Below are 17,958 nucleotides of genomic sequence, written 5' to 3'. Positions count from 1 at the left end.
CCCAGCGAGTCACCTACCATTCGCAGCTTCCCCCTTTGGCCTCACTTGGTCATTTTTTAAATCAATCAATACACATATCAGTATCGTTAACAAACAAAAATTAAAAAAATTAAAAAAAAAAAAGGAAAAAAAAAAAAAAACAAATGTAAGGTGCACATATGCACACGTCCGCACGGATATATTCATAAAAAATTAAAACCTGTTGTGGCGTAATTTTTTCTCACTCGAATTTTATTCCATGTGATTTATATTGTTTTCAAATATTTCGTTTGGGTTTCTGTACATGTTGTTCATCAAATGGTCGCTATCCTTCGTGAGGATGACATTGTCTGCTTCCTTGCCTACAATTGCACTGCTGTTCATGTTAACGTCGCTCAGGCTCTTCTTCATTGTGGCGTTTTGCTCAAGCAGTAACTTGGAACCTTCACATTTCTTCTCTTGGCAGTTGCTAGAGTTGCTCATTCCTTTGAGCTGCAAGGGGGGTAGTTTTTTTCTTTTTTTATGAGCATTTCGTGTCTAGCGGGTGGTTTCTCCCACATTACTCGCTCGGCGATCATTTTAGCCATTTGGCCATTTGACAATTTTTCCATTTTAGGCGCGTTCCTCCCTTACCTGCTTCCACTTGGTGAGGTACTTACAAAGAGGTTCAACGTAGTCGTTAAATCCTAACGGGGGCAACGGTGAATAGCGGTGTGGCGAATGCAGGGGGGGTGCCTCTACACGAATTGATCTACCAGTTCTGGTATATAAGTAACCGCACATGCTTGTATAGGTGCGCCTAAAAAGAAGACCGTCACGGCAATGTTGCGCTAAATCCGCGCTGCAACTTCGCTGTAGCTTCACCACAACTATGCAATGGAGGCCTACCCAATTTCTCCATGGAAAACAAAATGTCCTCGCCGTTGATGGTCTTTCTCCTCTCCCTCAGGCACCTGTCGCTGGCCTGTCGAAAAAAAAAAAAAAAAATAAATAAATAAAATGAAATAAAATAAAGTAAAAAAAAAATATTTTTTTTTCCACCCCCGCTGAAGCAAATTCAGACCGCTCCTCCACGCATGTGTCTGCGCACCACTCTCACTTACCTCGCTCGTCAGGAACTGTATAAACTCCGTGACGCACTCTCGTATTATGTCTTTACTTTCCTTGGCCACCTTAGCGGATGCCGGCAAAATTCTTTTCATAATTCTGCTTATATTCGCTATTGGCAATAATGTCTCACTGTCCGGTTTAATCTTCTTCTTGTCATTTCCATCAAACTGACTTGAGTCCTTTTTCTCCATATTATCATCACTAGAATTTTTGCAATCATCGGACAGGTTATTATTTTCGTTGTCCATATCTATATATTCATCACAATTGTCCTTCACACTTTTGGCTGACACCTGAATATGCTCCGAATAACCATTTGCGTTATCCTCAATTGGGGCGTCATTAAAATTATCGGTTCTTTCTACTTTACAATTTGGACCTGAATCCACACCATTGGCTTGTGGGTGAGTTGGTACATATGCACCGTTAGAGTTCACATTTTCCTGCACATCTTTTTCCACTACATTGGCCTTGTCAAATGTTCTATGTATGGTAAAGGACTTTCCATTGTCATATGAGGGATCAACACTAGTTATGTTTTCCCTGTTCACGAAAATAACCCCCCCAAGGTTCTCCTTTGAATAACTTACAAAATTTCCTCCCGGTTTGTTTTGATCCCCTTGTTGGGGGTTAACATATTGTTCATCTTTGCTACAACTTTCGTAGCTTGTCTTATCTCCCTTCTGTTCCCCATGCGATTCGCCATGTGCACGTAGGATGAAGGTTTTATTTGCATTCTCTTCAGGGGGTGCATAAGGCGATGCATAAGGAGATGCATAAGCGGATGCATAGTGGGGTCCACAGAGGGCTGCATTCTGACTGTTTAATTTCCTCTCCTTGTTCATTTCATCGTTGGAGAAGCTATCTCTTCGTCTTTTATTATTATTTGCCACTGTGTAGTAGGGACTTCCCATTTGGACATTTTCCGACTCAATTTGGGGATCCTCCTTTTCGTTTTTCTCTTCACTGCCATCCTCCACCAATTCGTATTCATTTGCGTTGTCACTTATCGTGCTAGTGATAGTATCATCCATCGTGTTGCTTGCCTTCATGTAGGAGTACAGACTGTCCTTGTTATCCTTCCCGTTTGTGTTACTCAACATGGTCACTTTGAATTCTCTTGGGTTGTCCTTACTCCTCACGCATTCTGTATTGCGGTTTCTTATTCCCTTCTGCTCCTGCGTGGTGGCACCATCCTCACCATAGTCATTACCCCTGCCTTCCTTCGGGGGGCTATTCACAGTAGTCACGTTCGAGCCGTACTCCCCCTTCTGCTCTGCATCATCGCTGGAGGACTTCATTCTCGTCACGCTCAAATCGTTTTCCACGTTCTTCTCATGACCTACTTTTTGTTCACTACATTGGAAATCTTTGCCCTTTTCCACTCTGACATATGCTACATGCCCATTTTCACCTCCCTCATTTGATTTATCCACTTCGATAAGCGAACTCGTTGCGTTATCTGCATCTTCGCTCTGATCACCACTATCACTTTCGACAGTGCCCTCCTTGTCGTTTTTGTGACTCCGCCACGTAACATCATCTAGAGCTTCTTTTTCATTGCCATTATTATTTGCATCACGTGAATCGTTTGCACAGGGTGGGCCACTCAGACTTGCGTTACTGCCGTCTCTGTATAACCCACTATCGTTACTACGATCGTTGTGCACTTGTGTATATGTTGGATTATCATTGGCAATAATTCCTTCTAGACCATTTGTCTTATCGACATTCGATTTGAAAATTGGGAGAATTTTTTTCTCACCTTGTTCACTTGTGGGAGAGGAGGGTGCGTCTGAAATGTCCTCCTCAGATTTGTCTACACTTTTTTGTGCTTCATAATTTTGGTAGTCATTCTGGTCGGCTTCATAATCTAGGCTATTTTGGGGATGAACAGGGGGGATGTCCGCACTGGCAGCGTTGTGATAGCCGTTCCGGGTCTCACTTTTGCCCCCCCCGGGTCGAGACAACGCCCGTCCTGCACTTCTAACCGTAAGCCCTCCTCATCGTAATAATTTATATCCGATTCTACCGCATCAAAATCGGCATCGACCCCTCTACATTCACTCAGACCCTGCTCATCATCTTTCTCCCTTTTATAAAAATGGAGGTACTCCTTCCCATCTCCCTTCATTTCTTTATACTGCATCTTTACATAATGTTGATTAGAAACTGACTCATCACAAATATAGCCCCGTTGGGCACTGAGGTAGGTATGTGGTCCCTCCCCATCCATATTGGACTCCTCCAACGTGTGGGAAGAATCCGTTTTAATCTTTTCCCTATGAACTTCATTAGTTTGGAAACTTTTCCTACCCCTTCTGACATCACTGTCTCTTCTCACGTCATACATGTAATCACCCACCTCCGTGTCGTTACAATTTAGTTTATAACTAATGTTTAAATTGTTGGCACTTTTAAAACTTCCACTCTGATTAATGCCTACCGATTCGTCCCCCTCAATTTGAGGCAGACTGGTATGCACAAAATTATTCTCAGGGGAAGCATTTTGCGCACAACTCATATTTTTACTTTTCATGATTTTTGAAATGGTTTTTATTTCCTGGCTAGCCAAAACTTCATTATCGTATACATATTTGTATTCATCGTTCAGGTTATTTCTACTTTCCAATGTGGATTTTGGCTTGTTGTTAAGATTGCTGTCCGCATCGTACCTTACATTCATGTCTGCATTACCTATGTAATCGTGTAGAACTCCATTCATTTTCGAATCATCCTTATCGTCTTTCATCTCCGTTTTAATCGATGGATCTCCATTTTGGACATTTCGTGAACTGTCGTAAATTTCCTCATTCTTCATTTTTTCCACTTCAAAAATAGGGTGCAATCATGCACATGAAGAATGGCCACACCTGGAGGGGCCACTTGTGATGCCTCTTTTTCTGGTGCTGTCTATTCCCTCACTGCTGCTACTGATTAATCAGGGGGAAGGAACGCCAAAAAAAAAAAAAAAAAAAGGCAATCACACAATGCTGACTACGCTGTGCATTCACGTAAAAATAGTTAAAGGGAAAAAACTTTGAGGAATCACACGGAGGCAGGCTAACATAAACAGAGGAGAAGAAACAACATTACACACATGTGCGTACATATATCGTAACTCACGCATGCGTGCTCGCACGAGCGTGGATGGGTGGGTGGTAAATTAACAAAGACAGAGGTGTGAAAATGCACATCCCTTAGGGCCACAAAATTTCCTTCAGGGAGTCACTCGTGGCCATGCGAAAAAATAAAAATCATACTGCAAAAAAAAAAAAAAGGAAAGAACGGAAAAGCGTCTATCTGTCGACAGTTCCTTATGAGCTATTCCGCTGGCTTATAGCTCTGCCTACTTTTTGACACATTCTGCGTCAAACTTGGTGGTCTATTGGGTGGTCTACTTGGTTGCCCCAGTTGGTGGCTCACTTCTTGGCTATTCCCCAGCTTCTTCACTTCTATCCTCCTGTTATGTAGCCACAATTTAGCTGCTCTCACAACCTGTTCTTTTTTTTTTTTGGCTGAGCTTTTTTCTAACCTTCGTTTTGTCCCCTGCAGCTCGTTCATCTAATTATACGCTTACACGCTTTATGCTGCAACCCTTCGATGGAATTTCCTCCCAACTTTCACTTCGCCCGTTTTGACTTTTCCTTTTCTTCCACGCTTACACCTTCCTCCTTTCTTCCTTTCACCCTTTTTTTTTTTTTTTTTTTTTTTTTTCTTACTCCTTTTCGAATGGAAAATTTGGGTGACAAAACAAAACAAATGATTCCTCCATGGCAACTATTTGTGCACATGAATGTTCATTTTTTTTTTTCCTTTATTTTCCAAACAAAGGTAAAATACGACAGAAAATGAAAATAAATTGCGGGCACAAAAAATATTTTTCCAAACGTGCGCTCAAGTACAAATGTGCATATGTTGTCACTACGTGGAACTGATGTGTACGCGAATAAGTAAACGGGGATGCAAAGGCGAATGCAAATTCGATTGCAAAGGTATATAACATCCCTGCACATACGAGAAATTCAAAATTATTCACATGTTTGATTTATTTTTCCTTTTTTTCTTTATATCTACATTTCAAGTGTACTGCCTGCGCGTACGGGCCTGCATGGATGCCAAAGTGTCATATGTGTGGACGTAATTTTGTACCAGTACGTACGGATGTACAGAATTATGTACATATATATATGTATATATAAATACGTACATGTACTTTTTTCTTCCGGCAAACGTAAGGCAATTTTCATTCTTCCTTCTTCGTCATCCTCTTTTTTTTTTTTTTTTTGTTACTTAAGATGGAGATATGTTTTCACGCATGGGGTGTTTTGTACAATCTCACCAAAGGGGTCAAAGGTGTTTATTTCAACCAATCAGTCAGTTATTCTTTGTTTCTTCCATCTGCCGGGCATTTTTTCCCCCTTTCACGCTACAACTCTTTTGTTATGGTGCGCTGCACAAGGCGATCGAGCGGGAGTCTACCCTTCTACGCATTCGCTTGCTACGAGTGCAGTCATCGACAAGTTATTGGGTCAGTTTTCACCCTTTTCGTGCGTCCTATGTGGATGCCACCGTAACGAACACCACAGTGGGCTTCAAAATTGAACAATTCTGAAATGCCTCTACAGGCAGTCCAAGCGCTTCGGCCACTGCTAAGAACAACGTTTCCCCCCTTCGCTGAGGACACTTTTTAAGAAACAAACGGACGCCTTTTCTTATGTAGACATTTGCAGCATGAAGCTGTTTTATCATCGAATGGGAAAACCACTACTATAAAAAAAAAGGACAACCTGATCATTTGTAGATGCGCGTTTCCTTTGCTCCCAACCCTATACCAGTTATATTAAAAAGGGGAAACAAAAAGGAGGTTTGCAAAGTCTGCACAGTTTCCACATCGGGGATGGAGGCGCAACCCCTGTTAAAGATGTACCCACAACGCATAGATATGTGCACACCCGGTGTGTCCTACGCTTAGGTTACTTTACCATATCAGCAGAGTATTGGTAAATGGAAAGATCGCCAAGGAAAAAAAAAAAAAAAAAAAAAAAAAAAAACACATTTGCCTTGCGCTAACTTCTGTTCACCCATCTGTGTTTGTTAAATATTAAAATTTGTCTTCCCCTCTGGTGACCTACTGGGCAGGTTTTTTTTTTGTGAGCCCGGCGGCGCCTTGCCTGTCTATCCGGTTTCCATTGAACTTCTGCAGGTCAATATCCTTTGTGTTTGCCTCCAAAATTTGCTTAATCTCCTTATACGATATATCCTTAAAATGCAGATAATTGTCCATGTCGAGGTGGTGCAGTTGCTTGAAGTTGTTCAGGTTACTCAGCTGACTCATAGGCATGGTACTGTTGTTGTTAATTTTAAGGTAATTTATGTTGGGAGAGATTTCGCTAAATTCTATATTTTCGATAGGGTTGGATGAAAGGTCTATGAACTCCAAATTGGCTAGCTGATTTTTAAGAGCTAATGTTTTTATATTATTATTTGAGAGGTTTAATTTTTTTACACTACTAGACAGACTGATGTTCATACTTTCTATGTTATTGTGAGATAAGTCGAGTTCTATTAGGTTTTCCATTTTTATGTCTTCCACCTTTTTAATTAAATTGTGAGATAAATTCATGTAGACACAATTTTTTAAGCAATCGCTTGCCACTTTTTTTATCGCCTTGATCATATTATTAGACATATCTAAAAAAACGACATTGCTCAGATTGTACAGCTTGTCTATATCCTCTATTTTGTTATGAGACATATTTATATATTTGAGATGTTTATATTTTTCTATTTCCTTTGGGATGCAATTCAAATTTTTATTTTTACAGGTTAATTTGCTGAAGGCGTACCCGTCTCCGCTCAGCGTTTTTTCTAACTGGGACAAGCCATCCTTGATATGAAACAGGGCATCTTCATTACTCCTGCTGGGTTTTTCCTTTTCATTTTCCGTTGGTTGATCCACTTCATCCCCTTTGCTACTCTCCATGGTCACATCGCCCCTACTGCTGCTGTTACTTTTGAGCGCACTGACTACATTACCTGCACTGCTCATTTTCCCCCCACCCAAATGTGAACATAATTGGACGCACGAAAATGTCCCTCAAAATGAGTGGCCTTTTCTTTTTAGCTTCACCCTCTTCCGTTTTGCCGGAGGCCATCCGTTTTTTTATTTTTTCAAAAATTGTATTATCTTTATTTTATTTGTCTTTTTCTTTTTTCTTTTATTTTTGTATTAATTTCTTTTATTTTTTTGCTCCTCCCAACAAAGCAGCAATATCGTGGCAGTTAAAAAAAAAAAGAGAAAACGGAAAAATATAAAAATCCCTGTCCCTTTTTTTTGGCGAATGGCAATTTTGTATGGAACCCCTCCCGCCCCGCAAGTGCCTACATCACAGTACATGCGGAGGTTGAAGTATTCCCCTCTACATGCACACGGGTAGGTACCCCTCACTACTCATGGAACGAACCGGTCACATCATTCCTCCTTCATTATATCTTAAGTTAAATTTTTTTCTCTAATGATCTCCACCTAAAATGAGGATGTTATGGGCCATCAACATGCAAACAGTGACCCGCATGTATACCCAATTTTTTTTTTTTCCAACTTCGAAACAGTGAAAAGGTATAGGTATTTCTTCCTTTCAAATATTCTTAACATCATCGGCGAAGCATGCACAAATACGAGTGGGATAATTTTACGAATATGCAATTTTTTTCCATTTCACGTTCTCCAATTTTTTTTTCTTTTTAATTTTCCACATTGTAAAGGGATTCCCCCACATCACCTCAACCATACCCGTGTAGGGATGCTTACGAACGCACATAGGTACACACACTTTCGCTCTTTTACAAACATGGGAAAACGAAGTAAACCAAATGAATGGAACATTTTCTCCCAGTAAGGCGAGAAAAACAGGGGGCACTATCCCACAAATGTATTTTGTCTAATTTGAAGAAACTTTTAAGTTTTGCCTCCTACAGGGGGAGGGTTACTGCTCGTGTTACAAATGCACATAGACGTATTTCCCTGATCAATTTTTTTTTTTTTCTTCCCATTTGTTCACTCTTGTTCTGTTTTATTCTGTTTTTTCCTTTCCCTTTCATGTAGAAATAAGCACACACATGTTTGTTCTCCCTCCAATTTATAAGCATGCGTATGTCTCATCAAAGAAGGTTTCAATTTTATCCTCTTTTTCTTTAACAAATTAGGCGAACTTTTTTTTTTTTCCTTTTAATCTGAAAAAAGGTGCACCCTACTGTAGCACATACCCTCGCAAAAAAAAAAAAAAAAAATTCCCCAAAATTTGGGCACAGTCTTTATAAAAAAAAATTTACCTTTTATTTGGCACAAATGGTTTTACATATCTGAGCAGTTTAGGACAAAAATGCAAACATAAGACATTAATGCTTAAAGCCTATAGGTAGGGGAGGCCCATTTCTGGCGTGCAGTTTGACTTAAGTTCCCCCTGGCTTATGCTTACGCCTGTTCCCATTCTGTCCTTTCCGCACGCCGACCTGCAACCCAAATGGTTGCAGCGAATTTACACGCAATTGTAAAATGTAGCTCTACCCATGTACATATGAAAGGGAAAAAAAAAAAAAAAAAAAAAAAATATATATATACATTTGGCAAGCTGAACAATTGCATCGTATTTCCTTCATGGGATAGACCTAATCTGAATGTACACACATTCGCATGTTCGCACTTGCACGGTTACATTCGCATGGCCACTTTTTGTAAAATTTTCCCTGATAGGCTCAAACCTTGTAATGACTGCCACTGCACAGACACATAAATACACATTCTATATTCACGCATTCACCGCATGCGTGTGCGCTGCCTCCCTTTTTCTTTCCCCTCCAATTGCACTCATCCCTTTCTTAAAAATGGAATACATGAACATGCGTAGGAATACGCCGGACTATGCAACGCACAGCTATATCGCAAATCTATTTACCGTCACTTGTAAAAAAATGAGTAACATCATGAATAGCAGTGCCACTTGCCTGCACAATTTTTTAATCCAACTGAAGAACTTTCCTTCCAGACAATCATTGCGCTCTTACCTCGTAATATATAACCTCCTCCTCATTGTATTTCTATTATTTTTGCTAATGAAATATAGGAATAAATGTATACGCACCGAAAGGCAAGACCCCTCCCAACGGTTTGCTCGCAAGCAGGTGGATGCCCCCCTCGAGGAGGGAAGTAGCAAAGAGGAGGGACAAAGCCAAAGCAGGGGTGGAAGTAAAAGACGGGGTAGAAGTCAAAGAAGGGGTGGAAACCAAAGCAGGAGTGGGAGCAAACAGAAGGCACAAATCACAAATAACGGTCGCGCAACAAGCAAGGGAAGAACCACCAGCAAAACACGAAACACTGGTAAAGGGCGAAACGCACGCAAAGGGAAAAAAGCTCCAAAGGACAACCAGAATAGAAACAGCGACTTGGAACAAGAGCAAAATGTGGCAAGCATATTAAACAGCTTAAGATCCAGGGCGAGAAATCAAAAGGATAATATCCAACGGGAAAACTCCCCTATAAATACAAAACGAACTAGAAGAACAGGATTAGAAATGACACAAATGAATAAAATGGTCACATCAAATTCGTTAGACAACGTGTCTCTGCCTTATGTTGATATATCCAATTCTCACATGAATTTAAGAGAAAAGGAAAAAAAAAGAAAAGGCTTATTGAAAGAAAAAAAAAAAAATTAGATCCACTAAGGAAGGGAATACACATAATGATTGCAGAAAAAACTGAGCAAGATAATGCATCCTACGTGAAAAAAAAAAATGAAATAACAAAAGGGTTCGCTTAAAAATATTTCGCTTTTTTGCAAATGCGAAACTTACACGCACACCGTCGTTTTTTTTTTTTTTTTTTTTTGTTTTCTTCCTCTAAGTATGCGCCTTTTGAAGGCGCAGTGGAATTCACTACGTGTTCCAGCTTTATTCTTAATCGTGTGCAGTGTTGACAGTTTTTTCCAATCCTCCAATTCGTCTCTTTCCATTTTTCATTATATAGGCACCCCCTCCACGGCATTCACCCATTACGCCGGCACCTCGCAACGGAAAAAAAAGAGAGAGAAAAAAAAAAAAAAATGCACACTTGTTATGTGTTCCCGAAGAGGTTAATTAAAAAAGAACCCCGCCGACATCCTTCCCATTTGTCACACCTTGAAGTTTCTCCCTCCAAATGGCTATCCAATCCTGCAATCTTTTTGCACCTTTCAGCGCATATTTTTTTGTATGTTCTGAGGGAGTGTTTTCTTTATAATTTTCGCCCCTCAATTTTTTTTTTTTTTTTTTTTTTGTTCTGCCTCTGGGGAAGGACACCTATACAACGTTTGTTTGAGTGTTCATTTATTTTTCTATTCCCCGCTCCACATGTTTTTGTCATTAAGGGCTTACACGGATATGTGCATGTGGCCCATGCAGGGGTGCGCTGAGTGCCTAAATGTTTCTTCTAAGGTATAACTGTTTTATTCTAAATATGCATCTTATTCTTTATCTAAACTAATCTTTTTTTTTTTTTTTTTTTTTCGTGTTCATGTTAACGTTGGTATTATTCATCTTCACTCATATTATCATTTAGTTTTCCTTACAATTTGCCTTTTGTCAATTTTTTTTTTTATCCTCCTTTTAGCTATTTTTGCTTTCCTGTTTTTGTTTCTATACATTTTTCTTTTTTTTACTCGGCCCATCTATCACTAACAACACATGCACGTGTTTATTTTGCAAACCTTTGGCTAACAAACCGCTTCTTGCGGCATCCTATTAGCGCGTTACATGAGTTTAAAAAGATAGCTTAAAAGGAAGAGCTTCCTTTTTTTTCCTTTTCTTGCTTCCGTCCCCGTTCAGCTGAAACGCACCACACTTCGGGGTAATGCTCACCTAAATCCGGTGGCAGCAGGTTCATATAAAAAATACCCAAATTTGCCCGCCCACAAAATGGCAGCCCTCTAAACGGTAAGGTACACTCACGCGGCAATTTTAAATGTGTCAGTATTGATCTAACTCTAATTTTTTACCAACCTTCCTCCGGTCGCTCACGTGTGACATATGGCGAAAATTGCTTTCCATGCAGACGGTATAAAGAGCCCTTGACACCGCCCTTATTAGAACAACTATGTGGAAGGCCTGCATGTCCTAAGTGGTTTCACCCTTTTTTTTATGTCCTCCTAAAGTAATCATATAAAGGGAGAAGAAACAAATCTCACAACTTTGTGTAGCTGAAGGACAGCGCATATTTGGATGCCCACCTTAAATGCGTAAAAAAAAAGGAAAAATAAAATTCCCCTCTATGCAGTAGACCAACATGCCATATGTGTCCACACCGAGTTACTACCTTGACGTAAATTTCGTTTCAGCCGAGTGTCATCCAGTTTGCATTTCTGGCGAAAATTTCCAAAGGGGAAAATTAGAACAATTGTGTGTTAAGCTGTTCATAAGAAAAATACAACCTTAAGTATAAACATACGCATTGGTACGTAAGTTGAAACAACCTGGCTCAGCCCCATCTCCTCGCGGTTCATAAACCGTTCGTTCTTGCAGATGCCACTCCAGGGTATTGCACCTGGCTAATGATGTGTTTTCCCACGCCGGACCATTACTGCGCTTCAGACATTTCACCATTTATGCACCCCTCCAAAGAATGAAAGAAAAGCTACTAGAGACGGACGCTCTAGCGGAATATAAAAAAGCCCACAAAAAAAACTACGAGCAAAGACTCATAAAAGAAAAGGAGCTTCTCGAAAAGGAACAAGCAGAAGAAGTAGCTAGTGAAAAGAGCAAAAAGGAACAAGCTTATAAGCAGCTGCAAATTGAAAAGGACAGGGAATACTCAATACAATATTACCACGAAATAAATAATCTACATCGAGCAAACACGGTTAGCACCGATGATAGTTTACCTATGCTGAGCAACTACACAGAGAGGTTAATAGGTTCTTCTCATTACACATACATGTCAGATGGAGCAACACGTAGCATCTTGGATGATGTCTCAAGGGTGTCCCTCTCTCGAAGGATACGGGATTTCTTCTCGAGCAGGTAAATTCTTGCGCGTCCCATTATGCGTGAGCGCGATTCACGGCAGGATTTGTATCTCCTCCCCAGGGGGATATCCATTCGCGCTACACATGGGCAGAGTATGTCGGTAAAATATACCTAACACACCAACATGTTTGTGCTCCCCCTTTTTTCTTTTCCCACTTTTTAGTGACACGAGGGAGTACTTCGGATGCAGTAGAGTTCAAATCGTTTGCAACGTCATTCTCTTCATTATGGTCATTACTCTTATTGTTATTTTCGCGTTTTTCTGAGTAGCCAAAAAAAAGTTGGCTTTCTCCCTCCGATCGGATTTAAAAAACTTTTTTCTTTCATTTTTTTAGAACCCCCTTTTATATTTCCCCGTTGTTTGTCACATTTTGCGCAATACAACTACTGTTGCTTCCCGCATTTTTTTTTTTTTTTGTCTATGATAACTTCAAATGGCATAACTTGTGCGTCCCCTTTAACGCAAAAATGAATGACAAGAATTTTTTAAATGATGAGGAGAACGAAAAACGTGGTGTATGTACACCTTAGGTGATTCCTCCTGTTATTTATTTTTTTTTTTTTCAATTTCAAGTGGAAAAAATGCAACTTGAAAAATGTTCTGCTCCGCGGTGATACCAATTCGGACAGGCAAAAAAAATAAAAATGACGCGAAACAATACGAAGGAAAGGTAAAGGAGCACACACACGTGTAAACATTAAGCCACTCTCCCTCTGCAATCAAGCAGCTCTTCCAACCCTACAAATTCCGACCCTTAAAACACTGTCCACCCTATTTAATAAGACACAAAAAAAAATGCATATCCTCAACTTCGCAACGTTGTTTACCTTCCTAATTGCGGCTTACACCTTCTGCGCAACGGAAAATGATCCGTCCTTTTGCAAAAAAACACACAGGGGAATCCTCAAATATCATAAGAAGAAGGTACACGACAGAGACTCTCTAACAAGTGACTCTAAAATGAGTCGACCATATGTGATATGATAAGCTGGTGCATATGCATACTTAAACGTTGGAATTCGTGGGTCTCTTATTTCATCCCGTCCCCCTTCCAATGCAGGACGAACAGGAGTACTTCACCGTTTCTGCACTTTTGAAAAATGACAAGCTCGACTTTTACAGGTGTGTATTGTTTATAGGGACGCGTCTCCTTAGGGGCATACATCCATGCAACCAAGTACCCATTCCAGAGGGAGACGCTATGCCCGTCTATGTCATTCCAATGTGAAGCCACTCTCACCAACATGGCCACTTTCCCCTCTCCGTTAGAGGCTCCACCCTTTACGACACCATAGACCTAACCGAAGTTGTAACTCCGCTGTCCATTTTTTCAACGAGCCCTGAGTGCATGACTGTTAATATGGGTATGTAAAAAAAAAAATTAAAAAAAGGAAAAAAGCGCGCAGGGTAGCAGACATATGTGCTGCAAAGTACAAGTCAAGTCAGTGCTGCACTTCCTACGTTATTGCCAAAATTGTCGTGCTGACTCAATTGCGTTCGTCAAATAAGGGAAATTCCTTCCATAAGTATTTAACCTCCCTTTGCATTATATGGACCACCCCAAACAACAATTTCCCAATTTTACCTTTCCTTAGTTAACAAGGATGCCGTAGTCTTATGGTTAGCCAATCAAGGAACTTCAAACGTTTTCTGCTCCTTCCATCTGTACCACTTGTTTAATAAAATAAATGGGGACAAAAAGAAGAAACATGTTTTTACCTAACCATGACCAATTATCATTTTTTTTTTTTTTTCAATTCTTCTCCCCGACGCTTCCATCCAGCTGCAACACAGAGGAGTGCATAAATAACTGGGTAAGAAACTGCACACACGAAAAAAAAAAAAAAACATACACAGGCTAAACGATTGGCAGGCATTGCCTTTTTTTTAAAAACTAATTTGCGCAATTCCTTTTTTCCCCCTCCTAGTGGCTATTCCTGACGAAGCAAATACTCTGCCTCAATACGGGCGAGATGCGGAACGAGAACGACGAAAAGACATTGGAGGACGTTCAATACAACGTACCACTGAAAAAAAAACAATAAAAAAATTATATAAAAAAAAAATAATAATAATAATAAATAAATAAATGAATAAAATAACGTTGGTAACATTCCTCCACCTGGCCGGATACTAACAAACAGAAAATTAATTTTCTTAACAATGCAGATCCTAAACAATGACAACTTCGATGGCGTTTCCATTAACATAGAACAGGACCTCGAGAATATCCCCAACGGTTAGGGGAAAAAGAAGCCGAACGAAATGCACTACTCTTCGACTATGCAGCTATTCGGTTGTAGCGCTACTCGTCTGACCGACTTGTCCGGTCACCTTTCACCTCCGTGCAACGCACTCCCAATGCCCCTTCACAGTTGTCATCAAAGCGGAGTCGTGAAAAGGCCCCTTGGAAAGCATCTTAACTTCAAAGATAATAAATTGAGCAAATTTGTCCAAAAAAAATATGATCGCAAGTGTTTTTTTTTTTTTTTGTCATGCATGACCAATTGTTTTTCCTGTTCTTACCAGCACGATGGTGCCCAAGCGAGTAGCCCACTTTTGTATGCCTACATGTGCACACAGCGCCTCGCTCCCATATTGGCATGTTTAAATTTTTACTCCACCAAGGCATGATGCAAAGCATGCGTGTCCCTGTTCTCATGGTGGCCTTCCATTGTGAAGGATTCACCACTGGGTTCCCACTTTTTTTTTTTGCGATGCTGAAAGTGGGTACCCAAACCAGCATCTTCGTCAACGCATAATGTAGCCGCACTTGTCTGTTTAAAAAATGATTGCTCTATTTGAGAAATCCATAAAAACAATTTTATGATGATGTAAAAACGGGAGATAGTGCTTCCTTCGTTCAAAACAATTTTTTTTTTTTTTGGCACTTGCTCATCCCCCATTTTGTCATAATACGCGTTATGTCACCACTGGGCGAAGTGCCCGACAGACTTACAAAAAGGGGAAAATTTTTTTTGGTAGGTTTGCGCATATGAGGAGCGCCACATGGGGGGCTATTTGCCATCGTTACGTTACAAAAGGGGGCGAAATGCAAAACCAATTAGCTTGTTGGCAGGTTAACATATTGCCAGATTAGTAGATTATTATCGGGTTCGCGAATTGGCAGACGCACCTCTTGTCGTTCGCAGCGCGTTTTACTGCCCCCCGTCATATCGCTATGCGCTGGCCAATAAGAACGGCAATGACCTCCCACTGGGCGGGGTAAAAAATATTCAAGCGGTTCTACACGAAATGTACGACTACGGAGAGGCAAAAATGGGCGGTAAAAAAAGGTGCCGCAGAATGGTAGAGCGAAAGAACCTTGAAGCCGTTATTAAAAAAAAAAAAAAAAAAAAAAAAAAAAAAAAAGGATCACTACGTTGTCACAATTATTCAGTTGTGTGGTTATTTTTCCTCCGTTTGGAGTATTTTCCCTTTTATTATTATTATTATTTTTTTTTTTTTTCCACCCCCATTTTATTGTAAATATAATATTACCATTTTTGTTCCCATTTGTTCCATTTGTATGATCCCCCCTCCCGTCTGCGCGATTCGTCTATTCATTTGTTCGTTTTTTTTTTATTACAACTTCAATTTGAAACGATGGAAGAGGAGGATGGTGTTACGGACGGGCTGAACAAGCAAATCCTCATCCAGTTTGTGAACCACGAGAACAAGTCAACAGGCCCAGTAATCAACGTGCCCCTGAGCATAACGAAGGAAAACTTGGACCAACTGATAAACGATTTGAACGCAAAAAATGAGAATTTTACTCAAGACGATGACGAACAACAGAATATGAGCTATTCCTTTATGGTTAATGACAAATTGGCCATAAAAAATAACTTGTATGATACGATAAAGGATAATACGATAAGTAGTGAAGATATTTTACGTATAAAATATTTCCCTTTAAATATTTTTAAAATTAAGAAAATTACGACGTGCAATTCTACCTTACCTGGTCATACGAATTCAATTCTATGCTTAGCATTCAGTCCTAATAGCTCCCACCTGGCTACCGGCGCAGGGGACAACACAGTTCGCTTGTGGGATATCAACACAAAAACACCAATAGTAACGTTAAAGGATCACACAAATTGGGTCTTATCTGTTTTGTTTTCCCCAGATAATCAATTCCTAGCTACAGCGGGGATGGACCAAAATGTCTTTATATACGAAACGCACACGGGAAAATTAGTAAATAAATTAACTGGACATAAGAAGGAAGTAACCACGTTATGCTTTGAGCCACTCCACTTGCTCAGCAAAGAATCCATACAGAGAAGTGCGTCTGACATCAAGAAGAGGAAAAAAGAAAACGAAACGGATAAAGATACAAGGAATGGGGCAAAAAAGGCAAAATCCGACGCAGGAACAGAATTGGGCACCTCTTCTGGTGGTCCCCCAAATGGAGAGAACGAAGCGCCAAGTACAGAAGCGAAAGAAAATAAAAGCAAAAAGGGGGGCGAAACTAAGCTAAAGGGTGACCAATACGAACCAAATAGTGACAACACGGAAGGAGCCCCCCCCAAAAGTACCTACTTCCTAAAATGCAGACTTGCCAGCGCAGGCAAAGATGGCTGCATCAGAATCAGCAACGTCCTAAGCAACTCCGTGGAGAAAGTCCTGACCGGACACACAAACACAATCACGTGCATACTGTGGTCTGGTTCAGACGAGCAAAATAGCAGAATTTACAGCAGCTCCAGAGACACCACCATTAAAGTATGGAACCCAAACGAAGGCACGCTCCTTCACAATTTCAAGGGACACAAACACTGGGTTAATTGCCTATCCATAAACACAGAACGGATTATAAAAAATGGCATTTACAACCTCGACGTTATCATTAACAAAATACACATAGAAAATCATATCGAAAAATCGAAAAAAATTTTCAAAAATTTTTTCCAAAGCGTAAAGAATGAAAAACTAGTAAGTGGATCCGACGATGGGACCCTCTACCTTATTGACTGTCTACCAAATGATGAGTTCAAACCTATCAGATTAATAGGTCACCAGAAGACAGTTATTCATGCACAGTTTTCTCCAGATGGGAAATTCATTGCTTCATGTTCGTTCGATAATACAGTTAGAGTTTGGTCCGGAAGTGATGGCCAATTTTTAACTGTCTATCGTGGTCATGTCGGACCCGTCTACAAAGTCGTGTGGTCCATCGATAACAATTATGTTGTTTCTTGTAGCCAAGATAGCACCTTGAAATTGTGGAAGGTCAGTCACCTCCTTTCCCAGTTAAAAAACAAAAAGGTAACCCCCCCAGCTGAAGAAGATGCAACTCCATCAACTAATGGGACTTCCAACGAGCAGGAAGGAAAAAGCGATTCAAAGGAACAAAATGGAAAGGACTGCCGTAACGGGAAAAACACCAAAAAGGTGAAAACACTTCTTGTGGACCTCCCTGGCCACTCAGACGCTGTCTACGCTATCGACTGGTCCAACGACGGCAAGTATGTTGCCTCCGGGGGGAAAGACAAGCTTCTAAAGATATGGTCCTACTGAGCGCTGCCTTATTTGCTTCATTTGCTACGCTGCTATGAAAATATTCCTGTGCCGTTTGTGCATGCGCAAGAGTACGATTATTTGTATATTCGTATGAGTGCAATTTGCTCATGTGTATTTTCACTCGTGCGTTAACTCGCCCCGTAACGGGTTCCCCATTTGTTATTTCGTGCAATGGCACGGCCTCTACGTTTTTTAAGTAACCACCTGGTGGATACGCTTGAAGTGTCCAATCGTAGGGGTCAGAATGCACACATTTGTACACTTATTTATGGCTATCC

The 17,958-nt window shown here is 40.4% G+C and overlaps 5 protein-coding genes across 5 annotated transcripts; 3 read left to right on the top strand and 2 right to left on the bottom strand.

Moving 5' to 3' along the window:
• Nucleotides 1-231: 231 nt before the first annotated feature.
• PCOAH_00028000 (Ccaat-box dna binding protein subunit b) lies at nucleotides 232-3,910 on the bottom strand (the record flags this gene model as incomplete). The annotated part of the gene is made up of 5 exons (XM_020059605.1): nucleotides 232-471; nucleotides 613-665; nucleotides 868-943; nucleotides 1,083-2,967; nucleotides 3,081-3,910. 5 exons carry the CDS (start codon nucleotides 3,908-3,910, stop codon nucleotides 232-234), a joined length of 3,084 nt encoding a protein of 1,027 aa, XP_019915000.1.
• Nucleotides 3,911-6,220: 2,310 nt separating this feature from the next.
• PCOAH_00027990 (Uncharacterized protein) lies at nucleotides 6,221-7,141 on the bottom strand (the record flags this gene model as incomplete). The annotated part of the gene is made up of 1 exon (XM_020059604.1): nucleotides 6,221-7,141. The coding sequence occupies one exon, from the start codon at nucleotides 7,139-7,141 to the stop codon at nucleotides 6,221-6,223; it is 921 nt and encodes a 306-aa protein (XP_019915104.1).
• Nucleotides 7,142-8,976: 1,835 nt separating this feature from the next.
• On the top strand, nucleotides 8,977-9,807 carry PCOAH_00027980 (Uncharacterized protein; the record flags this gene model as incomplete). Its single annotated transcript, XM_020059603.1, has 1 exon — nucleotides 8,977-9,807. One exon carries the CDS (start codon nucleotides 8,977-8,979, stop codon nucleotides 9,805-9,807), a length of 831 nt encoding a protein of 276 aa, XP_019914788.1.
• Nucleotides 9,808-11,746: 1,939 nt separating this feature from the next.
• On the top strand, nucleotides 11,747-14,699 carry PCOAH_00027970 (Uncharacterized protein; the record flags this gene model as incomplete). The annotated part of the gene is made up of 11 exons (XM_020059602.1): nucleotides 11,747-12,144; nucleotides 12,314-12,380; nucleotides 12,725-12,761; nucleotides 12,879-13,075; nucleotides 13,212-13,273; nucleotides 13,421-13,515; nucleotides 13,747-13,771; nucleotides 13,935-13,965; nucleotides 14,080-14,172; nucleotides 14,321-14,390; nucleotides 14,527-14,699. The coding sequence occupies 11 exons, from the start codon at nucleotides 11,747-11,749 to the stop codon at nucleotides 14,547-14,549; spliced, it is 1,098 nt and encodes a 365-aa protein (XP_019914761.1).
• A 1,058-nt stretch (nucleotides 14,700-15,757) lies between these two features.
• On the top strand, nucleotides 15,758-17,677 carry PCOAH_00027960 (Uncharacterized protein; the record flags this gene model as incomplete). The annotated part of the gene is made up of 1 exon (XM_020059601.1): nucleotides 15,758-17,677. One exon carries the CDS (start codon nucleotides 15,758-15,760, stop codon nucleotides 17,675-17,677), a length of 1,920 nt encoding a protein of 639 aa, XP_019915107.1.
• Between the last annotated feature and the right edge of the window lie 281 nt (nucleotides 17,678-17,958).

Source organism: Plasmodium coatneyi, chromosome 9 (assembly GCF_001680005.1).
Source record: "Plasmodium coatneyi strain Hackeri chromosome 9, complete sequence".
NCBI lineage: Eukaryota > Apicomplexa > Aconoidasida > Haemosporida > Plasmodiidae > Plasmodium > Plasmodium coatneyi.
This window is presented reverse-complemented; position numbering and strand designations above follow the sequence as displayed.